Raw genomic sequence first — 26,613 nt, forward strand, 5'->3', positions numbered from 1 at the left:
GTTTTACCAGAACTGCAGTGGCTTCAGGAAACCTTGACTCAGTTACAGTAAGTCTTGTATTATGTCTGAGGAACTGTGACGACAGCGACCAGACCGGTGAGTCAAGCACATGTTTTTCAGATCATTCTGTGAGATACAGGTTTATAAATAACTGGATCGCACCGAGAGACGCTGCAAGACTTCTGTGATTTACTGGACAACAATGCTTCCTCCTCCGACGCGGACGCGCTGACTCAGCTGGTTTTTGGGAAAACGCGTTACCATCGTGGGAGCTTTTCCAGAAATGAATCTTGGAAAGAGAAGCAGATGTTGCTTCTTTAGGTTGAGAAACTGTCGCAATCATTGGACGTTTGTGACTCAAGACTTATCGTAAGTTTTAACGATCGGAAAATCCTGAACGATGAGTTTCATGGCGTCTCTTAGACTTTCCACGGGAAACCTGGTATGAACTGTTACGGGGACACAGGTGAGCTCTGGTCCCAGACCACCAAAGGGGTCACACAGAAAGAGAAAATCATTATTTCATTTTTATTGTTTTGATTATGACTGTCTGAAAGGTATTTTCATAATAGGGCTGCACGATATTGGAAATATGGGGATATTCGGTATTGGTGTCTTGAATTGCGATATCGATATTAATGCGAAATTTTTCCTTAACCTAAAAATGTAGCCGCGTGCACGCACAGTCGCAGTCAAAATATTGTGCAGCCCTAACTCGTAATTAAAAATAAATAAATTCCAAAGCCAAAAGTAACTCTTGACATGTCAAGACACTTTTTTATCAAAATAAATAAACACTATATTGTTGGAGAGAAACCAGCCCGGCGCTCCTGCTGACTCAGCGTTATTTTGAGATGTATTTTTATGCACTAATACCTTTGGTTTTTATAGGTCGTGCCAATTCATTTCATTTGTTCGTATCTGTTCGCTGGTCCGTGGAAATAACGCTGGTTGTCACCATGACAACATCACATCATAAACGAGTTTTTCATTAATTGAAAGGGAAAATCTTGAGTAAAATACGCTCTTTAAAAAAACAAACAAACATTTTCTTTATAAAATTCTTGACCAAAATATGATTCTTTTTACAAACAACCTCATGAAAAAAAGATGTTATTGTTTATTGTGTTTGCATTTTTCCAGCTAAAAGTCCTCACTCAGTAAGAGAGGGACAGACTGACAGCAGCTACTTCAGGGAACCTCGTAAAGAAAGAACAAATCGTGTCCTGTCAAGGTTCAGGACTTCCTTCTGCAATGCTTAGTACTCTGAACGTGCTGCAATTCGTTTTTCCCCCTTTTTTTTGTATTCACTCCTCACTGCACTTCTTTGGAAACAACTGCTCTGAACATTGAGTGGAATATTCTAGTGCGACTTCTACTGTCACAACCGTCTTCATGCTTTTAAGGACCGTCGCTAACAAAAGTTGTACAAAGTCAATGAAAGTCGTACAGATGTCTCCTCAACGATCAGAGTTCAAGTCTCGACACTGACGTGAATACGTGCTGATGCAGCGAAAAAACAGGATTTATGTGGAACAAATGACTGCCTTCACACGCTGTACTTGTGGGTCCAGCATCGCGAGCGTGTTTACAGTTGACACAAGAGCCAGCAGGCATTTTACGACCGGGCTTCTCCGCCATTGTGAAGGAGCGCGCCATAAAAATCCAGAGCAACATAAAGTCATGAGTGTGGAACTTAAATGAGTTTCCAAGGGAAAGCACGACACAGCAGAGAGCAAACAATCGCCGGAGAGGAAAAAAAATCCAGCCAGGCTGCTTCGACGACGGTGAGCAGTAAAAGTAAGAAAAGCATTTGCCGTTGCCAGAGTGTTCTTAAAAACAAACTATAAGACAATCTAACTGTCGATTATTTTAGATTTTATCCAGCAGTGAGCCCATGATGGGGATAAACAGGAGTGGATAGCGGAACACACTGATCTATTCTGAGTCTCAGGAGGATGACTGACCTCCAACACCTGGAAATATAGGAACAGCTCTTGTTTGTGACCAAAGAAGAGGAAGAAGAGTACGATGACGCTGAAGGAGAGGAGGAGCAGAGAAGAGAGGGGTGAGGTAGACAATGAAGAGTAGGACGATGAAAAACTGGAAGAAGATGGAGGAAGAGAAAGGTCTGAAGAAGCAGGAGGACAAGGTAGAAGAGGAAGACCAAGACATTTGAGAAGGAGAAAGTAGAAGAGAATACAATTCGAGAAGAACACGAAAGCAATGGAGGAGGAAGAAAAAAAGGGAAGACAAAGATAAAGAAGAGGAGGATGAAAAAGAGGAAGAAGACGGAGGAATATTAGAAGATTGAGGAGGAGGACAAAGAGGAGTTTGAGGAGAAGAAGAACTAGGAAAACAACAACCAGAAAGTTAAGAAGGAGGAAGAGAAAGATGGAGACTAGGATAAGAGAAACAAACTAAACTAGTTCATCCACAGACCAGAGAGGACACGTCCAGGAAAGACAAACTTCAACCAGACTCAACTGGTCCTGCTTCTCTCTCTCTAATGAAAGACAGGAAGAGAAACCATCGGTGCGTCAGGAACGCCGACAGTCTCTTGTCTCTTCGCTCCCTCATCAGCGGAGCCGGTAGCTGAGTGGAGCAATTAGAGCCCTGGACGGAGTCCACAGAACCTCATGAATAAAACCCTTGTTCCAGTTCCTTACGGGCGCCTCATCATTGTTTCGTTCTTCCCCCTCTTCTGCGCCGCACTCACGGAAACGTGCGGTGGTTTCCTCAACTCCAGGACAGATGGTCCCGGAGCAGCCGGAGAACATATGTGTGACATTAACTATAAATACGTTTATGATTTGAGAGTCGAGGTTTGTGCCTCTGGACCACGGAGGTTGTTGGTTCAGCCAAGTGTGTGTGTGTGTGTGTGTGTGTGTGTGTGTGTGTGTGTCGCTCACCTGGAACTGCGTCTGGTCTCTTAGCGGAGGTTCCCTGTGGGGGGCTGTCTCCCACTATGTTGGGGTCATGGGCACCGGGTGGTGGCAAGTACGCCGGTGGTCTGGAGCTCTGCTCCTGGACTAACTTCTTTGGGACTTGACATGAAAGAAAAAGGGAAACACATTTAAAACCCTGAATAGATAAATGGTCAGCAAGACTTTACTATAAAACTGATATCAAAGTACATTATTTCAACATCTTTTTACTGATCATTGCTGCTTTTTTTTTCTTACATTAAAGTTGCCTTTTACTTATTATATGAACATGTAGTGATTGTTTATATCATGTATCGCCCATTAAATTATTGTATTTAAAATGAAACTGTTTCCCCCAAAACTAATTTATCAGATTTAATGCCAGGAAAAATAGATGGAATACAATTGTGTACCATTTTTATTACAGTTCTGGAACATTTTTGGAAAATACATTTCGGAGCTGAGGAGGTTCGGATAAAGACAAAAGTGAGATAAACACTCAAAAAAGTCCATTGGATTTACACCTTAAGGTTGATCTCTTCACCGTTATGCCAGCTATAGGATCATAAACTATGACTAACATGGTTAAAATATGATGATTTTATCCTTAATTTCTGTAAATTGTAACATTGAAATGTTGATAGTCTAGAGGAGATCTACGGCAGTCATTGATCGTAACTAGGGATAATTATTGATTTATAGCATCATAAATCTGGCACCTTTGACAATGACATATGACTAAGATGGTTAAAATATTATGTTTCAATTATCAATCGCACAAGAAATGTTACAGTCAAAAGTTGTTATGTTATTTAGTGTGTTTGCAGTCTAAATCCTCTAGAAGAGATCTGATGCATTCATTGATCGTAACTTGGGATAATTAATGATTTATAGCATCATAAATATGTCACCTTTGACAATGACATACACGCAACATAGCTGAAATAAGAAGTTTCATTGATAAGTTTCCCTAAAATTGGTTGGGATAGTAGTTTACATCTTCTAGGAGAAATCTACGACAGTCATTGCTTTTAAATCATGGAAAATATTGATTTATCGCATCTCAAACTTGCCATTTTAACTGATCAGAAACGTATGAACTGGATGACAATAGAACATTTTTAAACTATTGATAGGTATGGCACAATGTAAATGAACTAAAAACACAAACGTGCGCGAACACAGATTAAAGTTTGGTTCATTTGACTGAGGAAACCTCAAACACGGATTCTGACTGCACTTAAAATAAACATGGGAATTCCATATAGAATAAAGCAAATTATAGTTGTCTTTAATAGTAGAAATGACTCATATAATGATGGAGAAACACTAAAACACTTGTTCTCTAGTCAATGACACAATCATAAACATGTTTATTTAATACATGCTGCATTCACCGACTTTCACAACTTAAAAATTTCCTGTGATTCACACTCTTGTGTCCCGAAAGTCGTTCACTCATCCTTTTGTGACTCAAGAAGTCGGCTCACCCCTCTAAAAACACAAACCACAAACCGGTGGTCTATTGCATTCCTCTTATGCTCACATGTGGTTGCAGATGCTGACCCACACACCCACCCACACACACACACACTCACACTCACACACACACACACACACACACACACACACACACACACACACACACACACACACACACACACACACACACACACACACACACCGGTCACATCGAGGGTGATTTACGACTGTCCATGATGCAGGCAGCTGTCAATCTAACCAAAAACATTTTGGTCCGTGTCTTCTCGTCTGAAGTCTTGGTCGTGATCCAACAGTAATAACGAACACCGAAAGGGTTTTCCAATGAAACGCACAGAAAGTCAAATTTCTAGCCTTTAAAGCCTTTAAGGTTTCCAAGAGCAAATAAAATGTGCCGGGGTTGGCGGAAACCCATTTTATGGCCGCTGGAAACCACTTACACTTTCGACTCGGCGGTTGGCGATGATAAAGAGAAGCCTAATGAGGTTCCTACACATTCATGTCGATCATCTCGAGGCAGTTTAAAATATGCCAGAGCTAACCCTGGTGTACTCCACTTGACCTACAGGAGCATAAAGACACAAATCACATAACAGACTATTACAATCTATATAACCTCATGAGGATTTTCTGCAATTAGCTATAATGTCAGTGATGCTAACGTTTAGCAGGCATTGGACTTATTCTCTCAGTAGCCATTATAAACCTTTAACATAGTACAATGAATCATCAGAAAACTTCTAGATTTGCTTTTTAGAAAATAAAGAATCACAACCAAGAGTTAAAGTGATAGTTCGCCCAAAATTGTCGAATCCTGTCTCATGTCGACCAAGGGTTGGGATTATTTTCTGTTCTTTTTAAGAGTTATAGACAAAAATGTTTGTTCATTTTAATGTAGCAACTGGAGCTCAGTTTTCTTTGTCTTTATCTTCGTCCAAAAATACACTTAAAAAAATTCCAAATGACTCCATACTGCTTGTCTGTAACGTCCAATAAGACCAGTCTATGTTTTTAACATTTTTTAGCGGAAGATGCAATGGGTTTCAATGAGGAGACGCTGAGAACTTTTGTTACAAACAAGCCTTAAATATACATTTGATTTTAAGGTTTGTCAAGGAACAATTTCCATTGTCGATGTTTTTAAGTGTTTCTTTTTGGACAAAGACAACTAAGCTCGAGTTGCTACATTAAAATAAACATACAATTTTGTCTTTAACTCTAAAAAGGAACAGATTACTCCCATAATAATCCCAACCCTTAGTCAACATGAGGTGAGTAGAAAATGAGTGAAACTTGAACCAGCAGACGGGTTAAATACTGTGTTAAGATCTCATTAGAAATTATAGTACGATCATTTGAAATTGAGCATGATGAATTCCATTTCGCGACAAATTGTAAAAATAGGTGCCGGTCCATAAGGCATTCATTGCACAGTAAGAGAAAAAAATCCACTTCTATTGATTTTTACCGTCTGGGAGGTGTTATATTCTGAAAAAAAAGACTGGATTTTGTAGGAAGTAGCATCAGCCTGTGACTCTTGAGGTTTTGTTTACGTTTGCAAAATGACTAAAACACAAACTACATGGAAGCATCTTGTTGCAGAGTAGACAGCACAGAACTATCGTGAGATGTATTTTATTGCACTTGACGTTCGAATTTCGTACTTTATTTACTTTAGTGGTTTTATTTAAAGGCCAGACCGTAAGACTACATTAAACAAGTCTGTGGTGGAAAACAAGGTTGGAACTCCTACGCTAACTGACGCTAGTAAATAAGAAGATTTAAGAGTCTGATGTCACAAGCTTTTAAAACAAAACAATACTTTCAGATCCATTTCCTTCCCAGCAAAAACTCCTTATGTTGCTGTACAACCACACAGGAAGTGTAGCCAGCAGACACTGATCTTGACAGGAGTCTTTCTTCTTTGACATCCAGACGCACAAGATAGCAGATTCTTTTTTTCTTTAAAAACGAAAAGTATGTCGCTGCGGTGAATAAATTTAATATCCCGCAGAGGGAGTTAATAGTCGGGTTGAGGGGATGGGGGGGTTGGCGGAGCGTTTTGGTGTGGTTAACTTGGGACCACAAGTTGGGAAATAGTACAGTGATACCACAAGAGTCTAGAAGAAAAGAGCGTAACTTATCAGAGATTCAGGAACTGCTAGATCTTTAACTCTTGTTTTACATGTTTAGATGTTTGTTGCCATGTTAAGGACAAAACAGGACGAAATGACATTGTAAGTATTCCGCCACCAACCTCCCACCATGTTCCAATTACGGCCTTCTGATTGGCTGTAATTGGCTACAGATGTGGACCAGGGTCACACAGTTGAGGTAACACATATTCAAGGGGGGGTGCACACCTTTATCTAGCTCCAGGATGGACTTGAAAAAAAAACTAGTATATTTCATTAGAACAATTTCCCTGACTCCAATCAAAATACAGTAAAAAGCAAACCCAGTGTGTACGTGTGGACCTGGTCCGAGTCTGCTTCCAAATCCACGACATAAAACTCCTGAACTCGCCCGAAATGACTAACTGGTGTTTTCTATGGTGCAGGATTTCCACGCCAGAGTCGTAAAATGACGACTGGCCGTCTAAAAATAATCATTTCAAGTTCATATCCCTCCAAGCCACGAAACCACACGTTCGGGTGGCAGCCAGTGACGAGAAATCACACGCTCATAATGACACGCTCGTGAAGAAGGCGGCACAAATCACTTCTTGGGTTTCTTAATATATCCGTGCCGGCGAGCCCTGGATCACCACAAGCGCTGGGAGCGAGCGCCCAAAACAAAGAGCCGTGTTGACACTGAGGGCTTTCTTTTCACTGTACTCGGCTGTGTATGATGTGCTGACCGGGCAGAACCCATTTAGGACGAAAGCCTAAACGTGCAGTTAGAGAGCCTAAATCAGAGACCGCAGCAGGTCCGATAATCTGGACGCTTAAAGTGCCTTCTACAGTTAAAACAGGAAATCAAAAAGTCTACAATTAGAGACCTAAAGAGAGCGATCAGTCTCCTCCCGTGGCTTGTGTTTCATGCTTTATCCAAAAGGTCTTAATGTTCAAAACTGGCAGTTAAAATATATCGTTGGAAAGTAAAATCTGAACTGAGGATCCGTACATGCACATCATGAAGCAAAGGGAATACGAAAGGTAAGCAGCACAAGTATTACAAACAAATAACAAATTAGAACAAAAAGTTGAACCAGTGCAAGAAAAAAGTGGTGAGGACCACTAGACCAAATAGGAGAAAAAGAAAAAGAATAAAAGAAAAAAGGAAAGGAAGTTGAACGTGTAAGAAGAAAATATACAAATAAAACAAAATCAATAAAGCAAGAAGAAGAACATACAAGAAGTACAAGAAAAAGGTGGTGAATGTGTAAGAGAAGATAAAGATGTAGTCAAAGAATAAAACAAAAAACGGGCACAAAAAAGTAGAAAAAGAAGTTCAACAGGAAGAAGAAAGGAAAAATAATGGTAAATATCTCCTAGATAGATAGAGAATTTTAAGTCTGAAACAAGAACAAGAAGAGCAAGAAGAAGAAAAAAGGACCAAGATGACATATAGTAAAGAAACGGATCAGGGATAAAAAGAACAATATAATGATTTATAAAAAAAGAGGAGGACAATATAGGAATAAAATTGGAGCAAAAGCATAAAACAGAGAAGACAAGAAGAAAAGAAAGAGACTCACACGGCAAAAAAAAGATAACATTTTCAAGAACAACATGTTAAAGATCAAATCTAATCAGAAACAGAAAGTAAAAGTAAAATCATGAATAAAGAAAAATTAATAAATGAGATTATTATGAATGATGTATGATCATGTAACTACAAATCTAAAAATAGGAAAAGGAAAAAAAAATATCGAAGAACCCACGACACATTATTGTTAAATAAATATAGTTTTCATACCAACCACAACACGATGGAGAAACACAAACCTCCCACACAAACGACAAAAGACATCGCTACACTCGGAGTTTTACACTCGGAACATAACGGAAACTATAAATCCACAAATTGAAGATTTGCTCCCCTCATGAATTACATGAAACCAAATCCCCCTCAGAGGCTTCACTGGAAATAATCTGAAGACACCAGTGGAAATCCGGAATTGTTTGGAATCCGTGGTCGAAACCACAAATAAGGTGGTGAAGCATCACGTCATGCAAATATAGGAGCCATGCATTTGAGTCAATCCCATTAAAGATTTTCGGCTAAACGTGTTGATTTTTCAAGTATCTTATTATTGAGTCTGGCAGAGTTGTCCAGGCGGCATTCCAGCATGGAGCACAGACAACCACACAAACCCCCATCCTGGTGGGAAGGGAGCCCCCTGCCCTAGATTCATCCGCAAAAACCCCAGACTCTTCCTCCTTTTTACATCACGCCATCATTACTTTCTGCACATTCAGCCATTTTGACAGAATACATGGACACACAAAAAGATTGTTAGATAACACAATGCAGCATCAATGTTTTCAAACACTCTATTCAATCCATTCAATCTATCTATCTATCTATCTATCTATCTATCTATCTATCTATCTATCTATCTATCTATCTATCTATCTATCTATCTATCTATCTATCTATCTATCTATCTATCTATCTATCTATCTATCTATCTATCTATCTATCTATGGTGCCTTGTGAGGTCATACTACAGAACTTTGCGGAGAGATTTCATAGCTAGTTAAAGTTGCACTAAAACATCTATTTGTGCCTCGTACTGCATTAAATCAGCTCAAGGTCAGTAAATTCTACCAGAATTAATACTTAAGTGCACCAAAAGTTAGTAAGTAATTATTTGTAAAGCGCCTTCTTCAGACCACAAAGCGCTTGAATGATCAAAAACAATAAACAGTTAAAATAAATACTTTAAAAGATCAAGATACATAAGACAAACACAGCAGCCCCAAGGAAGTTAAGAAAAACCTGCACAAATAAAAGGTCTTTAGATGTGTTGCGGATTCCAAACACAAACTTTTCGCCGCTGAGAGTATGAAGTTGGGTCCTCAGGTACGTAGATTTATGACGCGCTTTGGTTTGTTATGATAACAGATACGCTGAGATCCAGATATGCTTTTGGTGCATTTATTGTGATACAAACAGCAATAGCTTTTCCCATCGCGTGTAGCGTGTAGCGCTTTCCAAAGTTGCTTGGGGGTGTCCGTCTCGCCCTGGCAGGGAGGTCGTGTTCCGTTGACGTGGTGTTCGCATGGAGCAATGGTGTATCCTGTAACATGTAGCGTTGTAGCGGTCAACAAAAATTACGGCTACTTCCAACCTTGACTCTCTCTCTCTCTCATCTGCGTCACCTGTGAGTGCCCACCTTTACGCACACACCTCCGCACGCACACACGCCTACTCCCATGTGAACCGCCCCCTCTGCAACACACACACACTCAAACACACCGTGCAGCACATCTTCAGCCTGTATGTCTCTTACAAGATGTTTCTTGAAGGAGTCAGTAGATCCATCAAACACAGAGGGAGGAAGATCGTTTCAGAGCAACAACTGGAAGGATTTCTCTCCTCACGGTTCAGGACCATCAGTAGATTCTGATCCACAGACCTCAGAGCCCGCGCTGGGGTGTAAGACTGGATCAGATCACTGATGTAAGGAGGAGTCTGACCATGAATAGATCTGAAAGTTACAACCAGAAACTAGCAGCCAATGTAGAGTTTTAAGGATCAGGGAAATGTGAGTTCTTCTACTAGAGCAGGTCAGAATTCTCACTGCAGAGTTTTGTATTAACTGCAGGCGAGACAAATCCTTCTTGTTTAGACACGGAAATAAAGTGTTACAATAGTCTAAACAAGAAGACAAACGCAAGGATTATCTCCAGATCGTGTTGTGACACCATTTTCCCAAGTTTAGAGATTTTTCTCAGTTGAAGGAAACAGTTTTTGGTCAGTTTTCTGGAGTTGCAAAGACGATTTCTAGAGAAAATGTAAGCATTTTTAAGTGTGCCTTACAGCCCGAAAAAAGACCCTATGCAAGCACTTATTTATTAACTTATTTAAGTGAATGTAAAACTGAGAGTAACTTTGACTTCCATTAACAGATTAATCTGAATTTTAAGTATCTTTCAGTATATAACATAAATACTGTTTTATATTTGGTTTGTCATCTTGAGGTTCTTAAGGGTCATAGATCGAGACGAATTAAGAGCTGCTGCCTTCAGTATTTCTGGAAGGTCGGGTTATAGTCCTAAACAGTCCTATAGATCAACGGATAGTGATTTTCCTCCAAAAAACATGTTATTGAAGCTAAAAATGACCTGTGACTCCTCAACCTCTGCGGTGCAATTTATCTCCTCCACTCCACTCCCCACGCCATAATGTTTGTGTTTCCATGTCTTTAGTGGTCGCGGGGGGGAGGGAGATGTGGGAGAGATGGTCAGCTCAACCTCATCATTACCCAACGTTCCGCTGGGTCAACAGGGATGCGACCACCGCTGAGTCATCAAAAACCACGCCGGCCCCCCGGCTCGGCTCCCTCCTCCGTATCGTACATTTATGAGGTCATGTGTCGCCTCGGTTCCGATTGGCCGGAGAGAAACGCTGAGGTCGGTCGCCGGCGGTATCTTGTGAAAACAGTTAGAGAGGGAGAACGACTGCTGACACGGAGGGTTATCAGCGGGAGGTTTTAATGAGAGCGTTGGACAAGCATGTCGGAACACTTGTCCCGCTGAGATCAACAAACGCACTATCTTTAGGAGGAGACGACAACTGTGGGTTCACTTCATCAACAACATTCCAGCATTTTCGCCTCCAAGGAGGAGGATGTACAACGAGTTAGCGACAACATTACGACCACTGAGGGATGATAACGTCAACAAAAGATTTTTAAGTAGAGAAGCTTGAATATCTCCAGAGCACGACTTTGTCATCGTGTCACCACTTTCATCCAGCACTAGCTACCTCGTGAAGCCACTCCACAACAGCAAAAGTCTAAAGGTCGATAAAACTCGGGTGTTTTGCATCGCTTTACGGCAAAGGCTAATTATTTACAGTTAGCCAGGAGGTCGAGTTTAGGTGATGCAAAGAACGGACAAAACACTTAAAGACAAACACACTTGATTGTTTAAGCGCTTTGTGACCCTGGTCTCGAAAAGCGCTATATAAATAAATATTACTTACTTACTTACTTACTTACTTAATTTTACAAGAAATGCTTCACGGAAAACTGCGATAAATTTCCCATAAGGAATGAATTGGACGAGGTAAAAAAAAACAAGTTTTTAACACATTTCCTGCTCCGTCATACATTCATGTAGAAACACCATTCAAACTTGAAAATGTAGATAAAAGTCCAAATAATCAACGTGTGATTTGACTCTTTTGTAGCTTTCATATTTTTTTCGTTACGTGGCAAATCGCACAGTCCACTCTCACGATTTCCCAGCAGGGAATTGTCTTGTTATTATTATTGCCGTATTGTAATAATGTATTATTATGGTATAATATTATTTTTTGCATGTTTTTCTTTTTCCGTTTCATCTGTGAACAAGCTGCTTTTAAAAAACTAATTTCCCCACTAAAGAATGATCTTATCTTAACTTGCCCAAATTTAAATTCAATACTAATTTCAAGTCCACCATGAACTTAACAAGTGCCAGTGCATGTTGATACTGTGACCTGAAGACAATAATTTTTTCTTTCAGAAAGGGTACTTTTCTAAAAAAGCGGAGATTTTGCGATTTCCTTGTAGACACCACACCGATGCAGTGAGACGGTTGGATGTTAGCACCCTGGGGTTCTGATATTTGCCTGATAGAAAGTAAATAATTTAAAAATGTATACAAGTTAATCACATAAGAACAGTTTGAGCTCAACCTGTTGCTGTGGTGGACAAATCAAGCTCCCCCATCTGTCAAGCAGGATTCTGCACTGAGCTCCTACAAAGATGACAATTTAGTTTCAAGTGTCTTCTCTGCGGGTTTTCATGAAACATTATCAAAATGCTTCAAATGTGGAATCAGTGCTGAAAACAAAGACGACTGGTGGAGTCAGGAACTCTGTGAACTTGTGGAGCACGCCCCGGTCACACATGACATAACTCAGAGTTGTGTCGAGGAGCCTTCCACAGATTGCTCTCTTCCATAAACAACGACGACTGGCCTGTGTTTATCCGTCAGCCTGTGATTCAAAGCACTTTAGCAGCCCTTTCTAATGTCAGTCCTCTGCCCCTCGTCATCGTCGGATTCAATCACAACCTGGATCGTAGAGGAGGCGTAAACACAGACAAAATGATATGTAACGAAGGACTCCTTGATATCGGTCACAGGCTTGTATACACACACACACACTAGCACCCACACACACACACGAAACATGAGACATGTTTCATCTCTGCATGTTGACAGCTCAGAGCCGGATTAGAGGTCGGACCTGGTCGAGTCTGTCGTTGCTCTCATCATCTTAAAGATGGATGACAAACACACACATGTACACACACGTACAGGGATTATACAAACTGTTGAGCCTTGAGTCTGACTGTCCATATCCCCAGTGGAGCCATTTATTATTTTAAAATATAGGGAAAAAGGGTTGTAATGTTTTTTTTAGTTAGTTTTAATTATTATTATAATAACACAAATATGAAATAGGGGAAAACATAAAATAAAGTACATAAGAACATATCATAAAACGTGTCAAAAGAAAATAAACAAAAGTAAAATTCAAGAAAAATGTAATTAAAACAATTTCAATGGAGATAACAAGATTCATAATAAGAGAAATAATGTAAATAAAACTGGAAATTGAGTCTTTATATAAAGATACATTTAAATAGCTGTTAATTGTACCAAAAAAAACTTAAAATAACAATGAAGTAAAAAAAACCTCAATCATCTCCTGGGCTGTTTTTTTCCCCGAAAACTTCAAAGTGTACTCGTCTGCCTTCAATAACAGAGGTTGTCATAGATGGTTTGTTCCAAAACCAAAAGCTCCTGATGTTACAGACTCTACAGTGCTGGAGGACGTGAACGTGCATTAATGATCTCCCTTCATATAAACCAGCTTTGTTTCAAGACGACAATCATTAACCAGATTTAACATAAAACTGTTCAAGTCCCAAGCAATCTTTTACGTTTTAGTTTTGTCCCGCACCCAGCTGAATATAAACTACTTCATCTTTCTGTTGAACATTCTCTCGTCCGGGCTATTAATAGAAGTGACTCTGGAAATAGAATCTTGTGTGCAGCTGCTATCACTACAATGTCCAGCTGTTGGCTATTAAAAGAGAACAAAAGATAGGTCCAGGAAAGAAGAAAACATCTTTCAGCCGGTGGAAAAACCTAGTGGACACCGGCAGCTAGGCTTCAGACTGATATGAATCTCCCCCTAATGTGTCCTGTCGTGAACTTAAAAACAGCCTGAGGTTGGACAGATGGAGCTGGAGGCTACATCAGGAAGCGAGTGGTGAGAGACGGAGTGAAGAAGGTTGAGGAACGGCAGCGGCCTCTGACACTTTGTTTACTTCCAATGATCAACTCCCAATAACCAATGTTCTCCAATGAAGATCCACAGTTTTAAGTTGCAGGATGCTTCATGGTTCAGAGGTCAACCCAATGCTAGGTGGCTATCACGCTATGAACTCAGGACTCAGTCAAAATCGGTTTTGATAAAACATATTTGATATGAACACAAACAAACTGATCTACCGCCACTAGATCTGAGACCACAAAGAGAGGTGGGATTTATCCTCGACATCTATGGCAGGGACAATGGAAAAATGTCACCGAACAATAGAGCTGTGCAGGACTCCCTTAGGTGTTTGAGCATATTTATTTTTGAATGTTTCCTAAACAATAAGTGGTGGAGGTTATATTTTGGTTTGTGTATGATAACTTAAAAGTGATTCCATCTTGGTGGTGTCATGTCATGTAGTTTTATGTTCTACAACTGGTGAAGGTTATTGTGTATATTATGTATATAATGTCTGAACTATTGTATTTTTGTGGTCACAGTGGTTTGGTCCAAATTCTCTACAGTCCTGGAAGTGACTCGATCCAAACCGTCTCCAGTCTTTGTAGTGTCTTGGTCCAAACCATCTCCAGTCATGGTAGTGTCTCAGTCCAAATAATTTCCAATCTTGGGAGTGTCTTGGTCCAAACCATCTCCAGTCTTGGGATTGTCTTGGTCCAAACCATCTTCAGTTTTGTAAGTGTCTCGGTCCAAACCATCTCCAGTCTTGGGAGTGTCTTGGTCCAAACCATCTCTAGTCTTTGTAGTGTCTTGGTCCAAATCTTCTCCAGTCTTGGGAGTGTCTAGGTCCAAACCATCTCCAGTCATTGTTGTGACTCGGTCCAAACCATCTCTAGTCATGGTGGTGTCTGGTTCCAAACCATCTCCAGTCATTGTAGCGTCTCGGTCCAAACCATCTCCAGTCATTGTAGCGTCTCGGTCCAAACCATCTCCAGTCATTGTAGCCTCTCGGTCCAAACCATCTCCAGTCATTGTAGCGTCTCGGTCCAAACCATCTCCCGTCATTGTAGCGTCTCGGTCCAAACCATCTCCAGTCATTGTAGCGTCTCGGTCCAAACCATCTCCAGTCATTGTAGCGTCTCGGTCCAAACCATCTCCAGTCATTGTAGCGTCTCGGTCCAAACCATCTCCAGTCATTGTAGCGTCTCGGTCCAAACCATCTCCAGTCATTGTAGCGTCTCGGTCCAAACTTTCTCCAGTCTTGCTATTGTCTTGGTCTAAACCCTATACGGTATTCATGTTGCGTAGTCTAAACAGTCTACAGACTTGGTAGTGTCTCAGTCCAAACAAACTTGGTCTTGTAGTGTTTCTGTCTAATTCATGGTCCTTTTTTGTGACGTGCACTTTTTAATTGACCCAAACATCAACTCGAGAATGAAAGTCGTGTGTCCCAGAAGGTTTGAGAAAACCATGTTTGAAAAGAACAAGTATCCAGTTTCCAGTCCAGCTGTGCTGCAGAGCCATCTTGTATCAACCAGCTGTAAAAAGCCAATATGTGACATAAACTGTGAACTGGGGTTGGAGGGGCTTATTTGACACGAAACAGATTGGTCGTTCATCATCACAAAGGTCAAGGGTTGACACCTCAACTCAAACACATTAGACAGAACACCTCTCCTGGAGAGACCCAGACGCTGGAACCCAAGGTTTGTGTAGCAGACGGAGTTGACAGGAGATCGGTTTTACATTGAACAGACACCGATCACTTCACAAGTCACACCCACGCTGCGTCGGCTGATAGAGAGGGAGACTTAATCGTGACAGAAGACTTTAAATTTACAGACATTTAATTTGATTTGAACTGTAATCAGTGGGGGAGGTGGACCACCCGTGAGATCACCAGCGGTGACCTTAATAGGGAAAACGTCACAGTAAAGTGCAATGTTATGAGACAAATGAAAGAGAAAAGATGTGGTTAAAGTGAATTCAAACAAGGGTTCATTTAACCGATCAAACTCTATTTGTATTTTATAGCTTTAAAAAAACATCTCAAAGTTAAAAGTCTCCATATCCACATGATTATATGTGTTTGTAAAAAGCACAAACATATATTTTTCCTTTTACATGTTTAAAAATGATAACAGTTGAAATTGAGTTAGCATTAGGGTTGTATCGAGACACTTATTTCATAATCAATTCGATACGATATATTCATCTCATGATACGTTACTTGGAGACAAAACTGTTTTTTTTTTTGTGTGAAATCTTGTGATTGTTCCGTTGTAATTTGTTTGAATTAATAAAATGGATAGCCAAAATATACCAATAAATCAGCTTTAAAAACAGCTGGAACCATCGGTTTACTAGGTAATATCGTTCCTGTATCAGCGGAGGATGTGATGACTGCTGTCATCTAGCGGCCGTAAGTTTAATTGCAACACAAAATGAACAAATGTTGTTAAATGTTTTAAAAAAACAGATTTCATCTTTCTTTCTATATCCCGAACTGTGAGGCAGAATTTTCCTTACCAGTTTGGCAACAGCCAATCTTGGACGGTCACTAGCTAAACAAACAGATCCTGGAGGTCTGGCTTCATGTTCGCAGGAGAAGCCATTACCCATGTCGATACTAGACAAACACAAGCGACGGCCAGAAGCAGGAGATGGAAAATCCCAACCTGACACAGGTTGGATGAGAGTTTAGAAAAGGTAGCTGAAACATTCCAGCTGAAGTAATTCATTCAAGTATTTCTGTCATCATTTCCCCATCAACAGAGCGTCCATGTTTGTCCAAAACCAAACTTCAAAGGGTACGCAATACATAAACACATGACTTGATATGATTATTGGACAATATTTCTACCACAAGTACATATTGATAAACTCGTGGAGCTCTTTATCACTCAAATGTATCCTCCGCTTCCTAACAAGACTCCAGAGAGGTGAATCAGAAACAGATGCAAATCAAGAACACGACATTTCCCACACACTATATCACACATGCATCACATGAGCGCACATCGTGCCAAACATGAGTGACCAGATGAATTAGCGTGGAAGCTACTCATGAACCCGCAACTCGGCGAACCACGGCTCAACTCCTGGTGTAAAGTTGCAGGGAGGAAACAGACGCTGTGAGGAAAATAAAAAGGGAAAAGGCCGAAATGCCATAGAAGGGCAGAGTGAGAGAGTCCCCCTTTTTTCTGTCCCGCTTGAGTTGGAGTCGAAGAGAAAGAAGCGAGGAGCTGGTAGGTTCCGAAGGCTACATCAGTGGGTTCTGGCCCGAGATCACAGCGGTGGAGTTTAAATAACAGCCTGGCAGGATCCTACTGTACTGGGAAGAGCTGATGTCGGCTTTTTTCGCCGGAGATTTATTTAAAGGTTCAGGGACTTCATGTTGTAATCAAGTTTAACATAACAAACCAAATCATAAGTGCTACATTGAAAATAGAGATGTGCAGGGTTTAAAATAAGTTATATGTAGACACTTTAAAACAATGTCAGCTCAGTAAGTGAATCATTGGAAAAGTAGCTTAATGAGAGTCAGGCCTTAGATCTAGTTAAAGTCTAGCTCAAAGTTAGAGCTGTTCATAGTGGGAGTGACTCACGTCTTCTTCCACCATACACTCTTTTTTTTCAAGATTTCCCTTATTATTTTAATTCATGAAAACTGGTAAATGGGAAAATAATCCAAATCGACCCCTGTACGGAGTGTGTTGATACTGGACGATGCACCTTTTGGATTTGACCCACTGCTGCCTAAAGAAATTCAAACAACTTCTCAAAGGTTTATCAAATGGAAAAAAAGAGGGAACTGAGTCAGAAGTCACAAGAGTCACGGAATGAATCAAAGAACTGCTTCATGGGTCTTTTTTGAGTCCTGAGCATGTTACAAAGTTAAACAAATGAATAGAAAGTTGCTTATTATGCTTTTAAATATTGAAAATGTAACTTGATAAAGACACAAATACGTTTTAGGGACTTTAGTTTCATTTGTGACAAATTAAATACTAGATCATCGAGGCTGGCCTTTGAAAACCAACACAAAAATACAACATACAACATTATTCCAATGTCCCTGTCTGAAATCTTGGCAAACAAAAGGTTACAAGAGCAGAGTCCATTATGACATAAAAACAGCTTCACTCCTCCAGCCAGCCGTTATCACGCCCCGCTTAGTTTATACAACAAGTCCCCTGGAGGTTAAGACTTCTGGGATTGATGACACACAGTGACAAACCCTGATGATTGACCAATCACAGCAGAGCGTGCATGGTTTTGGTAAATTTGATTTCACATCCAGAAAAGTCTTTTCAGTGGACAGGGCTTAAGATAATTTTATTGTAAATATATAAATGAAAAGAAAGTTTTGGTACAAACATAAACATACTGATGATACAATAGAGTCCAACATCCTTTTAAGATACACTTAAATCAACACTTTAGTTGCCTTTTTAGATTGGTCTGGGAAGGAAAAGTCATAAATCACTCACAGGAAGACGGACACAGTTGACGTCTAAAAACCAAAATAGAAGATTTATCTGCGCTGAAATAACAAGTAAAACCTAAAAAAAAAGAAAGAAAAAACTGTCTTGTAAGTCTTTAGACCAGGAAGTCATGGGAACCAACAACAAACTTCCTGCTCGGTGACCTCTTGACCTGTGCTTTTACTTCCACCGGATCAACATCTGATAAATGAGACCTTTGAACCGGTTATCACCCATCTAGAGAGCTCTGTGGTCTCAGGTCAGCCCGGGCGTCTTCGCGTGCGGCGATACATGGATGCACTCATGCAGCTCTGATAGTCCAGATCTGATCAAGACTGGAATGGATCCATTTTCCTGAGTCAGGCTGATAGACTTGGGCAACGATGGACAGAAGCCACGTGTCAGCATGATTTGTGACTGATATGATCTGGTCTCTACACTGGTCGATGATTCTTGGAATGTTTGGACTCTTGGTCTTGGCCTGAACAAATTTCAGATTTGAGAAGACACCGTCTTTAACAGTGTTTTATTCTCATCAAATTAATTTTCTTTAACTTCAGTTTTAATGTAATCGGAACCATCTGTATAATTGTTGACTTTAACAATGGCTGTTCAGTATCTCATCTTAACAACTGGCATCTTTATATGTCACAAAATGTAAATTTTTCCCACTTTGATTTTGAGCAAACCATCCAGCGGGTCACATAGAATGACTTGAGCCAGATTTGGCAAGACTAAACTCTCAAGTGTTCTTGCTCTGGGTCTGACTGTGTGTCAACGCGGTGTCTGGCCAACATCTGCCGTGTTTGGAACTCTGCGTTGTAAAATCCACAGACATCATTAAGCCTGTCTGCTAATTTTACAAAGCCGCAGCAATAAAGCAACACAAACCAAATGTTTACGATATTGCCCCGGATTTTTAGGGTTATTGAAATGAACGTTTTAACTTTGTGGATCACTTTTATTGTCCTTTTATTTCAATTTTAATTAACATTTAATCACTTTCTCCTTTAATGTCATAATCAAAACAGTTAATTATATTGTCTCTAAAATACTTTCCGCTGAAAAACAAACCCGACTAAGTCCACATAATCGACTCTCTCTCCGTCCAGCACATGTTTCTGGGCTCAGCGGTCGGTTCATCTCTGAACAAATTGAGTTTAATGGGGGTGAGACAACGGGGGGAGTCTGAGAGAGAGGTTGTAAAAACATACCCCCCCCCCAACACACACGGCCCTCATGCCAGTAGCATTGTTGCATTCAGCCACGCTTCAATGAAAAATAAATATATTCAGTCTGAGCTGGAGTTTCCCATATTTGGGAAAGTTTTTAATGATGCCAGTTCCCAATCCCAGTTTTTTTTTTTTTTTTTTTTAGTTCTGAGGTGGACAAACTGAAGTCAACATACAGTTTCTAAAGCAGAAGGAAATGTCGATATGTAAGCTTATCTGATTAGCTTTAGCATATTTCTGTTAAATTAAAAAAAAATCCATAACAAGCTCTCAAAGACTCCAAGTGTTTTGAAGTGTCAGGATAAATTTGTTTTCAGACACATTAGCTAGTTAGCATTAGCATATCTAGCCTTTTGGTGTTGGGATGCTAATTCCCAAAATGAAATAGGCCAGGAAAGATAAACTTATAAACTATACTATTATATAACTACGGGGACATTAAAAAAAAAACATTTATTTAATTTTACTTTGTTATTATTAGCATGTCTATATATTAGAGTGTGTCCAACAATTTGCTGAAAAGGTACTTTAAGTGGGTAAATGTTTTTTTGTTTGTATTTTTCATGTATAATACATTAAATTGATTAATAATGAGGAGATGTGTAAAAACAAAACAAATACGACAACAATTAAACTAAATAAATAAAAATATTTTGAAATATACACTAAAATAAACCAAATACTAGATAAGGAGTCATAACAAGAACATTTACCCACTGAAAACTAAAACGACAATCTAATGTCACAGTGAAATAAATGCTTGGGTATAAACTTGTTTTTGCGACAGCGATCCACAATCCTTTAAGGTAACAGACTAGTGGGCAAACAAACACACCTTGTGCGAAACACTGACAAGAATGTGTGTTACGGTATGCACCCACATCACTGCGACTTTCCTGCTTTTCCAATAGTTCAACAAACACAGACGGATTGGCTAACGCACACATACACACACACACATGCAGTCTTGCCTTAAATGGCAACATATGTCTGGCTCACCGTGACTTAACGAAGGTAGAGCCGAACAGAGAACAAAACAAACAAATCCTGATTGATAAAATTGGTTTTCGATATATATAAGAATTTCTAGCTACATATATTTTTCCTTTGTAAACTACACATTTTGCAAATGTTTATAGTAAAAAGTAACGAGAGGTCAGTCTAATAAACATGACAAGTGTTACACTGAATATTTAGAATATTTAAAATTAAAAAAGCAGTGGAAATGTTTTTGGCAAAGAATATGAAATATAAATTCCAAGCTGGTGTAATACATGCCCCGTCCTCCAGGAAATTGAATCCCTAATTTCATATCAATATATGTACCAGTAAATCTCAAGCAGAATTTCTGACAAAATCAGGCCTGATTTTTATCAGGTGCTTGCTCACGTCAGGGTTAGCTTTATCGTGACACTATTTGATATGATAACGCAGTGTGGCTTTGGAGCGAAACAAGAATTTTCACACGGTTTCATTTTTTTTTTTACCATTAAACTGTTGCATCTTTTAAGGTGAGATTGTGTCAGACTAGAAAATGTACTAAATTTTCCAGTGGAAATGTGTGAAAATCTTATATTAGATAGACTTCCCTCTGGAGATCTCCTTCGGGAAAAGGGTGTTTCCAGTTAACAGCAGACAATAGTTTCATAAAAACATATATATATATATATGCGTGTGTGTGTGTGTGTGTAAGTAAATATATCACTGCCACAGACAGGAATCTTTCACCTTCTTATCCCTGCTGACCTTTAAAATCCTGCCGGATCCTAAAGACTTAACGCTTGTATCTGTGAGGAGTCAAATATCTCAGTGTGGGATCAAAGTTCCTGTTCATGAAGGCGTCGAACCTTCCAAAAAACCATGAGCTAAGATAAGACAAAAACACATCCTGCCATGAATGTAAAAATGATTGATACTTTTCCCCGCTGTCAACATCTGCATTTTCTATTCAACCTCACACTCCTATCCACTGCTTCCTTCAAGAGATATGGTCAAGATAACCCAACAGTCCTCAGGTGGACTATGAGGGAAGATGGTGAGAAGAAAAGATGTGTCCATAAAGAAGGAAGAAATATGCCCCATTTAAGAGACTTCATGTGGATTTAAGACCACTAAAGCAAATTCTGTTGACTTCATAGTGACATTTTACAAGGTAGTTTGAGTAAAGCTATATCTTGTTTATAAAATATTGCCTCAATTCGAAGCTCTAGAGACGCCTCAAGTGTTCGACCGGGGTTTTCCGGACAGAACCATGACATAGTGGTCATGGTGGGAGACTCTAATCCCCACATGCTGTAAATTCAACGTCACAGGGATGTATAGGTGCTCGGCGCTGAGGTACAAGCAGCTGCGAGAAAGTGCTTTAGATTTTTTAAGGTTGGGGTTAGGTCGAGTTGTAGGGGGGGTCACGTTCACATCTGCTTTGTCCATCTTTGACTTCAAAGTCACCCCTTTTTTTTTTTTTCGAAATTCTGAAAGGCAGGAAGAAAGTGGTGGAGGGAAGTGAGAATTTATGAAAATAGGAAACATTCGAAAAGGATGTTGGACAGCAGCCAATCAGATTCAACACAAAACTTGTATCGGATAAAAGGAAACAGGTTGACTCTAAGAAAGAGTGGAAAACGGCAAATCTAAGAAGAAGGACAAAGGATGAAGGTATCAATGGTATGTTTGCGCTCACATCAACTTTCAATTCCATAAAATAATGGCTACCACGAGCTTCGATTGTTCTGCTTGATTCAATACAATTGATTGTCGAAAGTCATTTAAAAAAAAGGTTCGGATGTTCATTTATTTTGGTTTTCTACTACAAACTTTACAAGTTCACAACCTAATGTAATGTAAATCACCACATCATCAGCAAACATGATCATCGTCCATTGGGACACTATACAACGCAACTGAAAAAAACTTAGAGAGGATCCATTAATTCATGGTATGAAGCGTTTTAATTGGTCAGAAGGTCATGGATGACAGTTAAGCAGGACAATGGAAAGCAGAGTCAAGCTCTGGGAATTTAACTCAGCTGACCATCTAACCACCCGACAACATATATCAACTATATACGCAGAGTGTTTAAATAAATGTACATCTTGCACTAATGTTTTCTTAAGTCATCTTATCTTAAGGTGCACAACATACTCTGTCAAATGTGTGGGAAAAGAGCAATAGGAGAAGAAATCCTAGGGAAAGCATCAGAGACAAGATAAGCCAATTAACATGTCAGCCCTCAGAGGAAATCTTAACAGCTAATCTGAAATAATAAACACAAATCTGAGTGTAAGCTGAGGAACGCTGGAGTCATTCCTGCTGTTCCATATGTCCACCCCCCCCCCACCCCCCATAACTCCAAACCACAGACTAATTCATAAATTACAAACAAAGAGCCCCTTGTGGTTACGGGAGGGACGCGAGACTTGTGTTCTAGCGGCGCTCCGTCAATTAGAGGGAGAGACCTGGAGAGAAGGTGTGGAGACAAACAAGCTCGCACACTTTCCGAGCTCCATAAAAACGAGACCAGCGTGTTCACAACACGTTCCATTTCCAAGTAAACAATTTTGTCATTTTGCAGCTTCTGACTGCATCGTTGTCTGCACAACGGATTACTTTTCTTACGGGCGGAGAGGGTCACTGTGAGGACGCTCCGTTTTGAGGACGTGTCACCTTGATATGTCAAAGAAAACTCACATAAACTGGTTTTTAATTTGGATAAATTAAGTTCGAGTCCATTAAAGGTTAGTTTGGTAACGTTCATGGAAAATTGCGAGACGAGAAATTGTAGGATAAAACCGGCCTGAACACATAAAACTGCATATTTTGAAAACATAAGGTATAAGGGATGTCTTGGATCTGATTGTAACTTGAGTGAACTAGTCATGTGATTAGGTAGGTCACGTAATGGAACTAATGATTGCGTGAAGGAGTTTCCATTGCGCTTTCGTGATACTTTAATATTGAAACATTCAAAAGTCCTTATCAAAGTCAGAAAAACCCACCGAAAACCGAAACAAGCCTCTTTTTTTTCCTAAACAGTCAAACGTCAAGATAATGAAAACCGTAACTTGAATTGACTTAAAGTGAATTTCGACTAAAGGTTTGGATTGTTTGTTATTTTAGAATTATAGGCAAACATTTTAATCCAAAAAAGGAAGTAGTATTCAGCACTCACTAATATTCGCTCCAAAAAGACACTTAAAAACATCCAAATACCTCCATATAGGTTGTCTGTAACGTCCATCTTGTATTGAAGCCTGGACATTAGAAACTGATTCCGAAAGAAGTTAAACAAGTCTGTGTGTGTTTCCTCATTGTAACACATTGCCAGTGTGCAAGATTGTCGTTGATAGATTGGAATCTTCAGCTAAAAACAAGACTTGTTAATAACACTTTCTAATGTCAAGGCTTTAGTACGAGATGGACGTTATAGACGAGCGGTATGGAGGTATCGAAGATGAATACGAGCACAAATATTTTTTTTGCCTATAATTCTAACAAGGAAGCCATTATCTCAAAATAATCCCAACCCTTAGTCGACATGAGGGTGAGTAGAAAATACCGATAACACATATCTATAGCTACTTCTCTTGATATTTACGACTGATATTCCATTTGCTCTCTCCACAAAAACCTGCAGCTCTTCTCGTGAATCCACAGGAGTTCCTGGTCAAGGGGCTTGTGTTAACCACTACGCCACTGTGTGTGGCCAAACTTCTCACCCTTATTCTAAAAACCAGGGTGTCAATCACAAAATGGAGAAGAAGATTACGGAGAACAATATGTTACGATCCCCCCTTTTATTTTCAGGCTAGTTTAAGCATCTGCACATCATAACACAAGAGACAGTTGAGAGGTTTTCATGCACAAATTAAGATCCAGATCCCCATCAAAGTACCTACATCTGCATCATGTTTGTTACATAAACAACTTGTCCATCAACTTTATCCAGAATTGGCCTCTGGTTTTTTGTTGCAATTTCAATCAGAAATTTGTATTTAAGCCAACATGTTGTAGGGTAAGAACGATAGATAGAGAAGAGTTGAAGGATAGTACATTAACCATCAGATGTTCAACTTTTAAAGCTCCTGTTGCGAGTACTCTTCTGGACTTATTAGTGGGACTGGCCGCCTGTTGCTTTTACTGTATCGTGCGCCGTGTAATTGCGGAGTGGCTCGGATCCAAGCGACCAGGGAATTACACCGACAGTTGATGGAAACGAACAGCAGTCGGCCAAGTGGAGCGTGTTCAGGGTATGAGAAAGATGATTTTTTTTTCAATTTCCAACGTCTGTCTAATCTTCACCTTATTTTAAATGTGTCGCAAAATCTGGATTAATCGCCGAAACCTGAGGTGAACAGACTTAAACATGGATGCCTTTCGCTGTCAACTTAACTTAACACAAAAGGTAGACAGAAGACCAGGTGAGACTTACAAACACATCGCTGGATGGAAGACCCTCAGACTCAAACTCTTCCCCCCACGGAGTGTGTTTTCAGGGCCTGTCTTGTCAAACTCTCCCTCCTCCTCCTCCTCCTCCTCCTCCTCTCAATCCACCAGGAGAGCTCGACGTAAAAACAAGCGCTCACGTGAGAAAGTCCAGCGCGGGACAGATCAGCGAGTCGAGTCCCAAAAACAAAAACAAAAAAAAAGAAGAAAGAATCAAGAAAGTTTTAGTCCTCTTTGAGAATGAAGTTTTGCTCTTCTTGAACCAGAAACAAAGTTGCTCTTCCTTTTTTTTTTGCCCTCAAACGTTGGGAGAGAAAAGTAAACCGGCTTGAGACGAGAGGAATGTGACAGCCGAAAGCAAGCGAGAGGGAGGTGGTGAAGGAGGGAGAGAGAGAAAGGAAGGCATGAGCAGTGTCCACCTACAGAGCCCACTACTGTGTCAGTGAGAGAGGTAGAGAGGGGAGGGGAGTCAGAGAGGAGGAGGAGGGGATGAGGAGGAGGAGGAGGAGAGTTTCCAGCTTCAGGAAATGACTTGAGAATTTCATTCAGCTGAAATTGGAAATCTGGCAAACAAGCGTGGAAGAGGTTTTTTTTTAAGTTACATTTTTGTGGTGAAACACATCAACGAGGTATGAGGGTTCTTGGATGGTCCTCGGTGAGAGAACAAGATGGATGGATGCGATTGGGAATCTCTAAAACATGGGATGGAGTTAAACATTGCTTGATGGGACACTACACTTTTTAAGGGGGTTTGTCTATTACTCTTAAGTTAACAATTCAAAACTTCAACCTAAAGCAACAAAATGATCCAAGCTTCAGAGTAAAGAAAATGTAAGAATGTGATATGAACTGGACAAGCACTTAAAACGTGCAACCCTCTGCCAAGGACCTTCTTTTGCATGACTCTAAAAAAATCAGCTTATAATCAAACCAATAATAAAAAATAAATCAATAAAACCACTTTCATTGTTGAAGTGTGGTTTGAGTCACTGCACAAACAAATAAACAACACAATTTTGTCGCAGAGGTCACATGACAGATCATGTATTCAATTAATTTCCCTTTTCATCGACGTTTGCAGACGTGGACGACAAAACCTTACTAAAAAACACCACCGAAATACTATCACTTTAAATCCAGTGGATGTCTAAGCAATCCAAAAATACACACAAAAAAAGAAATAAAACAACAACAAAAAGAATTGCAAAAGTAATAATAATAATAAATAATCTGTAAAGATAAATCTCTACATATAATATTAAACGCAATCATTTGTTGTAACTAAGTGTTTTGGAGACGTAACAACTTTCCAATGGGAACATCGTGACTGTGGCTGTTTACAGAAGTTCCATTTAACAGTTCTATAAAATAAACATTCAGCGGAGTGAAGGTTTTATACGTTCGGGTAGACTTTTTAGGTGCCCTGAGACTTTCTTAGCTCAATCCCACCCCACCCCCCTAACAGCCACACACACACACACACACACACACACTAATTCCTCTCTCTGTTTTTCTCTCTCTAAACCCACCGCAAGATGAAAACTGAAACCAACCACACAGCCAGACTGAAAAGCATTA

The 26,613-nt window shown here is 39.9% G+C and overlaps 1 protein-coding gene across 1 annotated transcript in view; it reads right to left on the bottom strand.

The window, feature by feature from the left end:
- The window catches only part of eva1aa (eva-1 homolog A, regulator of programmed cell death a), a 75,440-nt gene that overhangs the window by 5,482 nt on the left and 43,345 nt on the right, over nt 1–26,613 (bottom strand). Inside the window, exon 6 of the mRNA XM_087805413.1 lies at nt 2,913–3,047. Coding sequence (XP_087661539.1) covers nt 2,913–3,047 — 135 coding nt within the window. The remainder of the gene's footprint in view (nt 1–2,912; nt 3,048–26,613) is intronic.

This window comes from Callionymus lyra, chromosome 13 (assembly GCF_982586985.1).
Source record: "Callionymus lyra chromosome 13, fCalLyr1.hap1.1, whole genome shotgun sequence".
Taxonomy (NCBI): domain Eukaryota; kingdom Metazoa; phylum Chordata; class Actinopteri; order Syngnathiformes; family Callionymidae; genus Callionymus; species Callionymus lyra.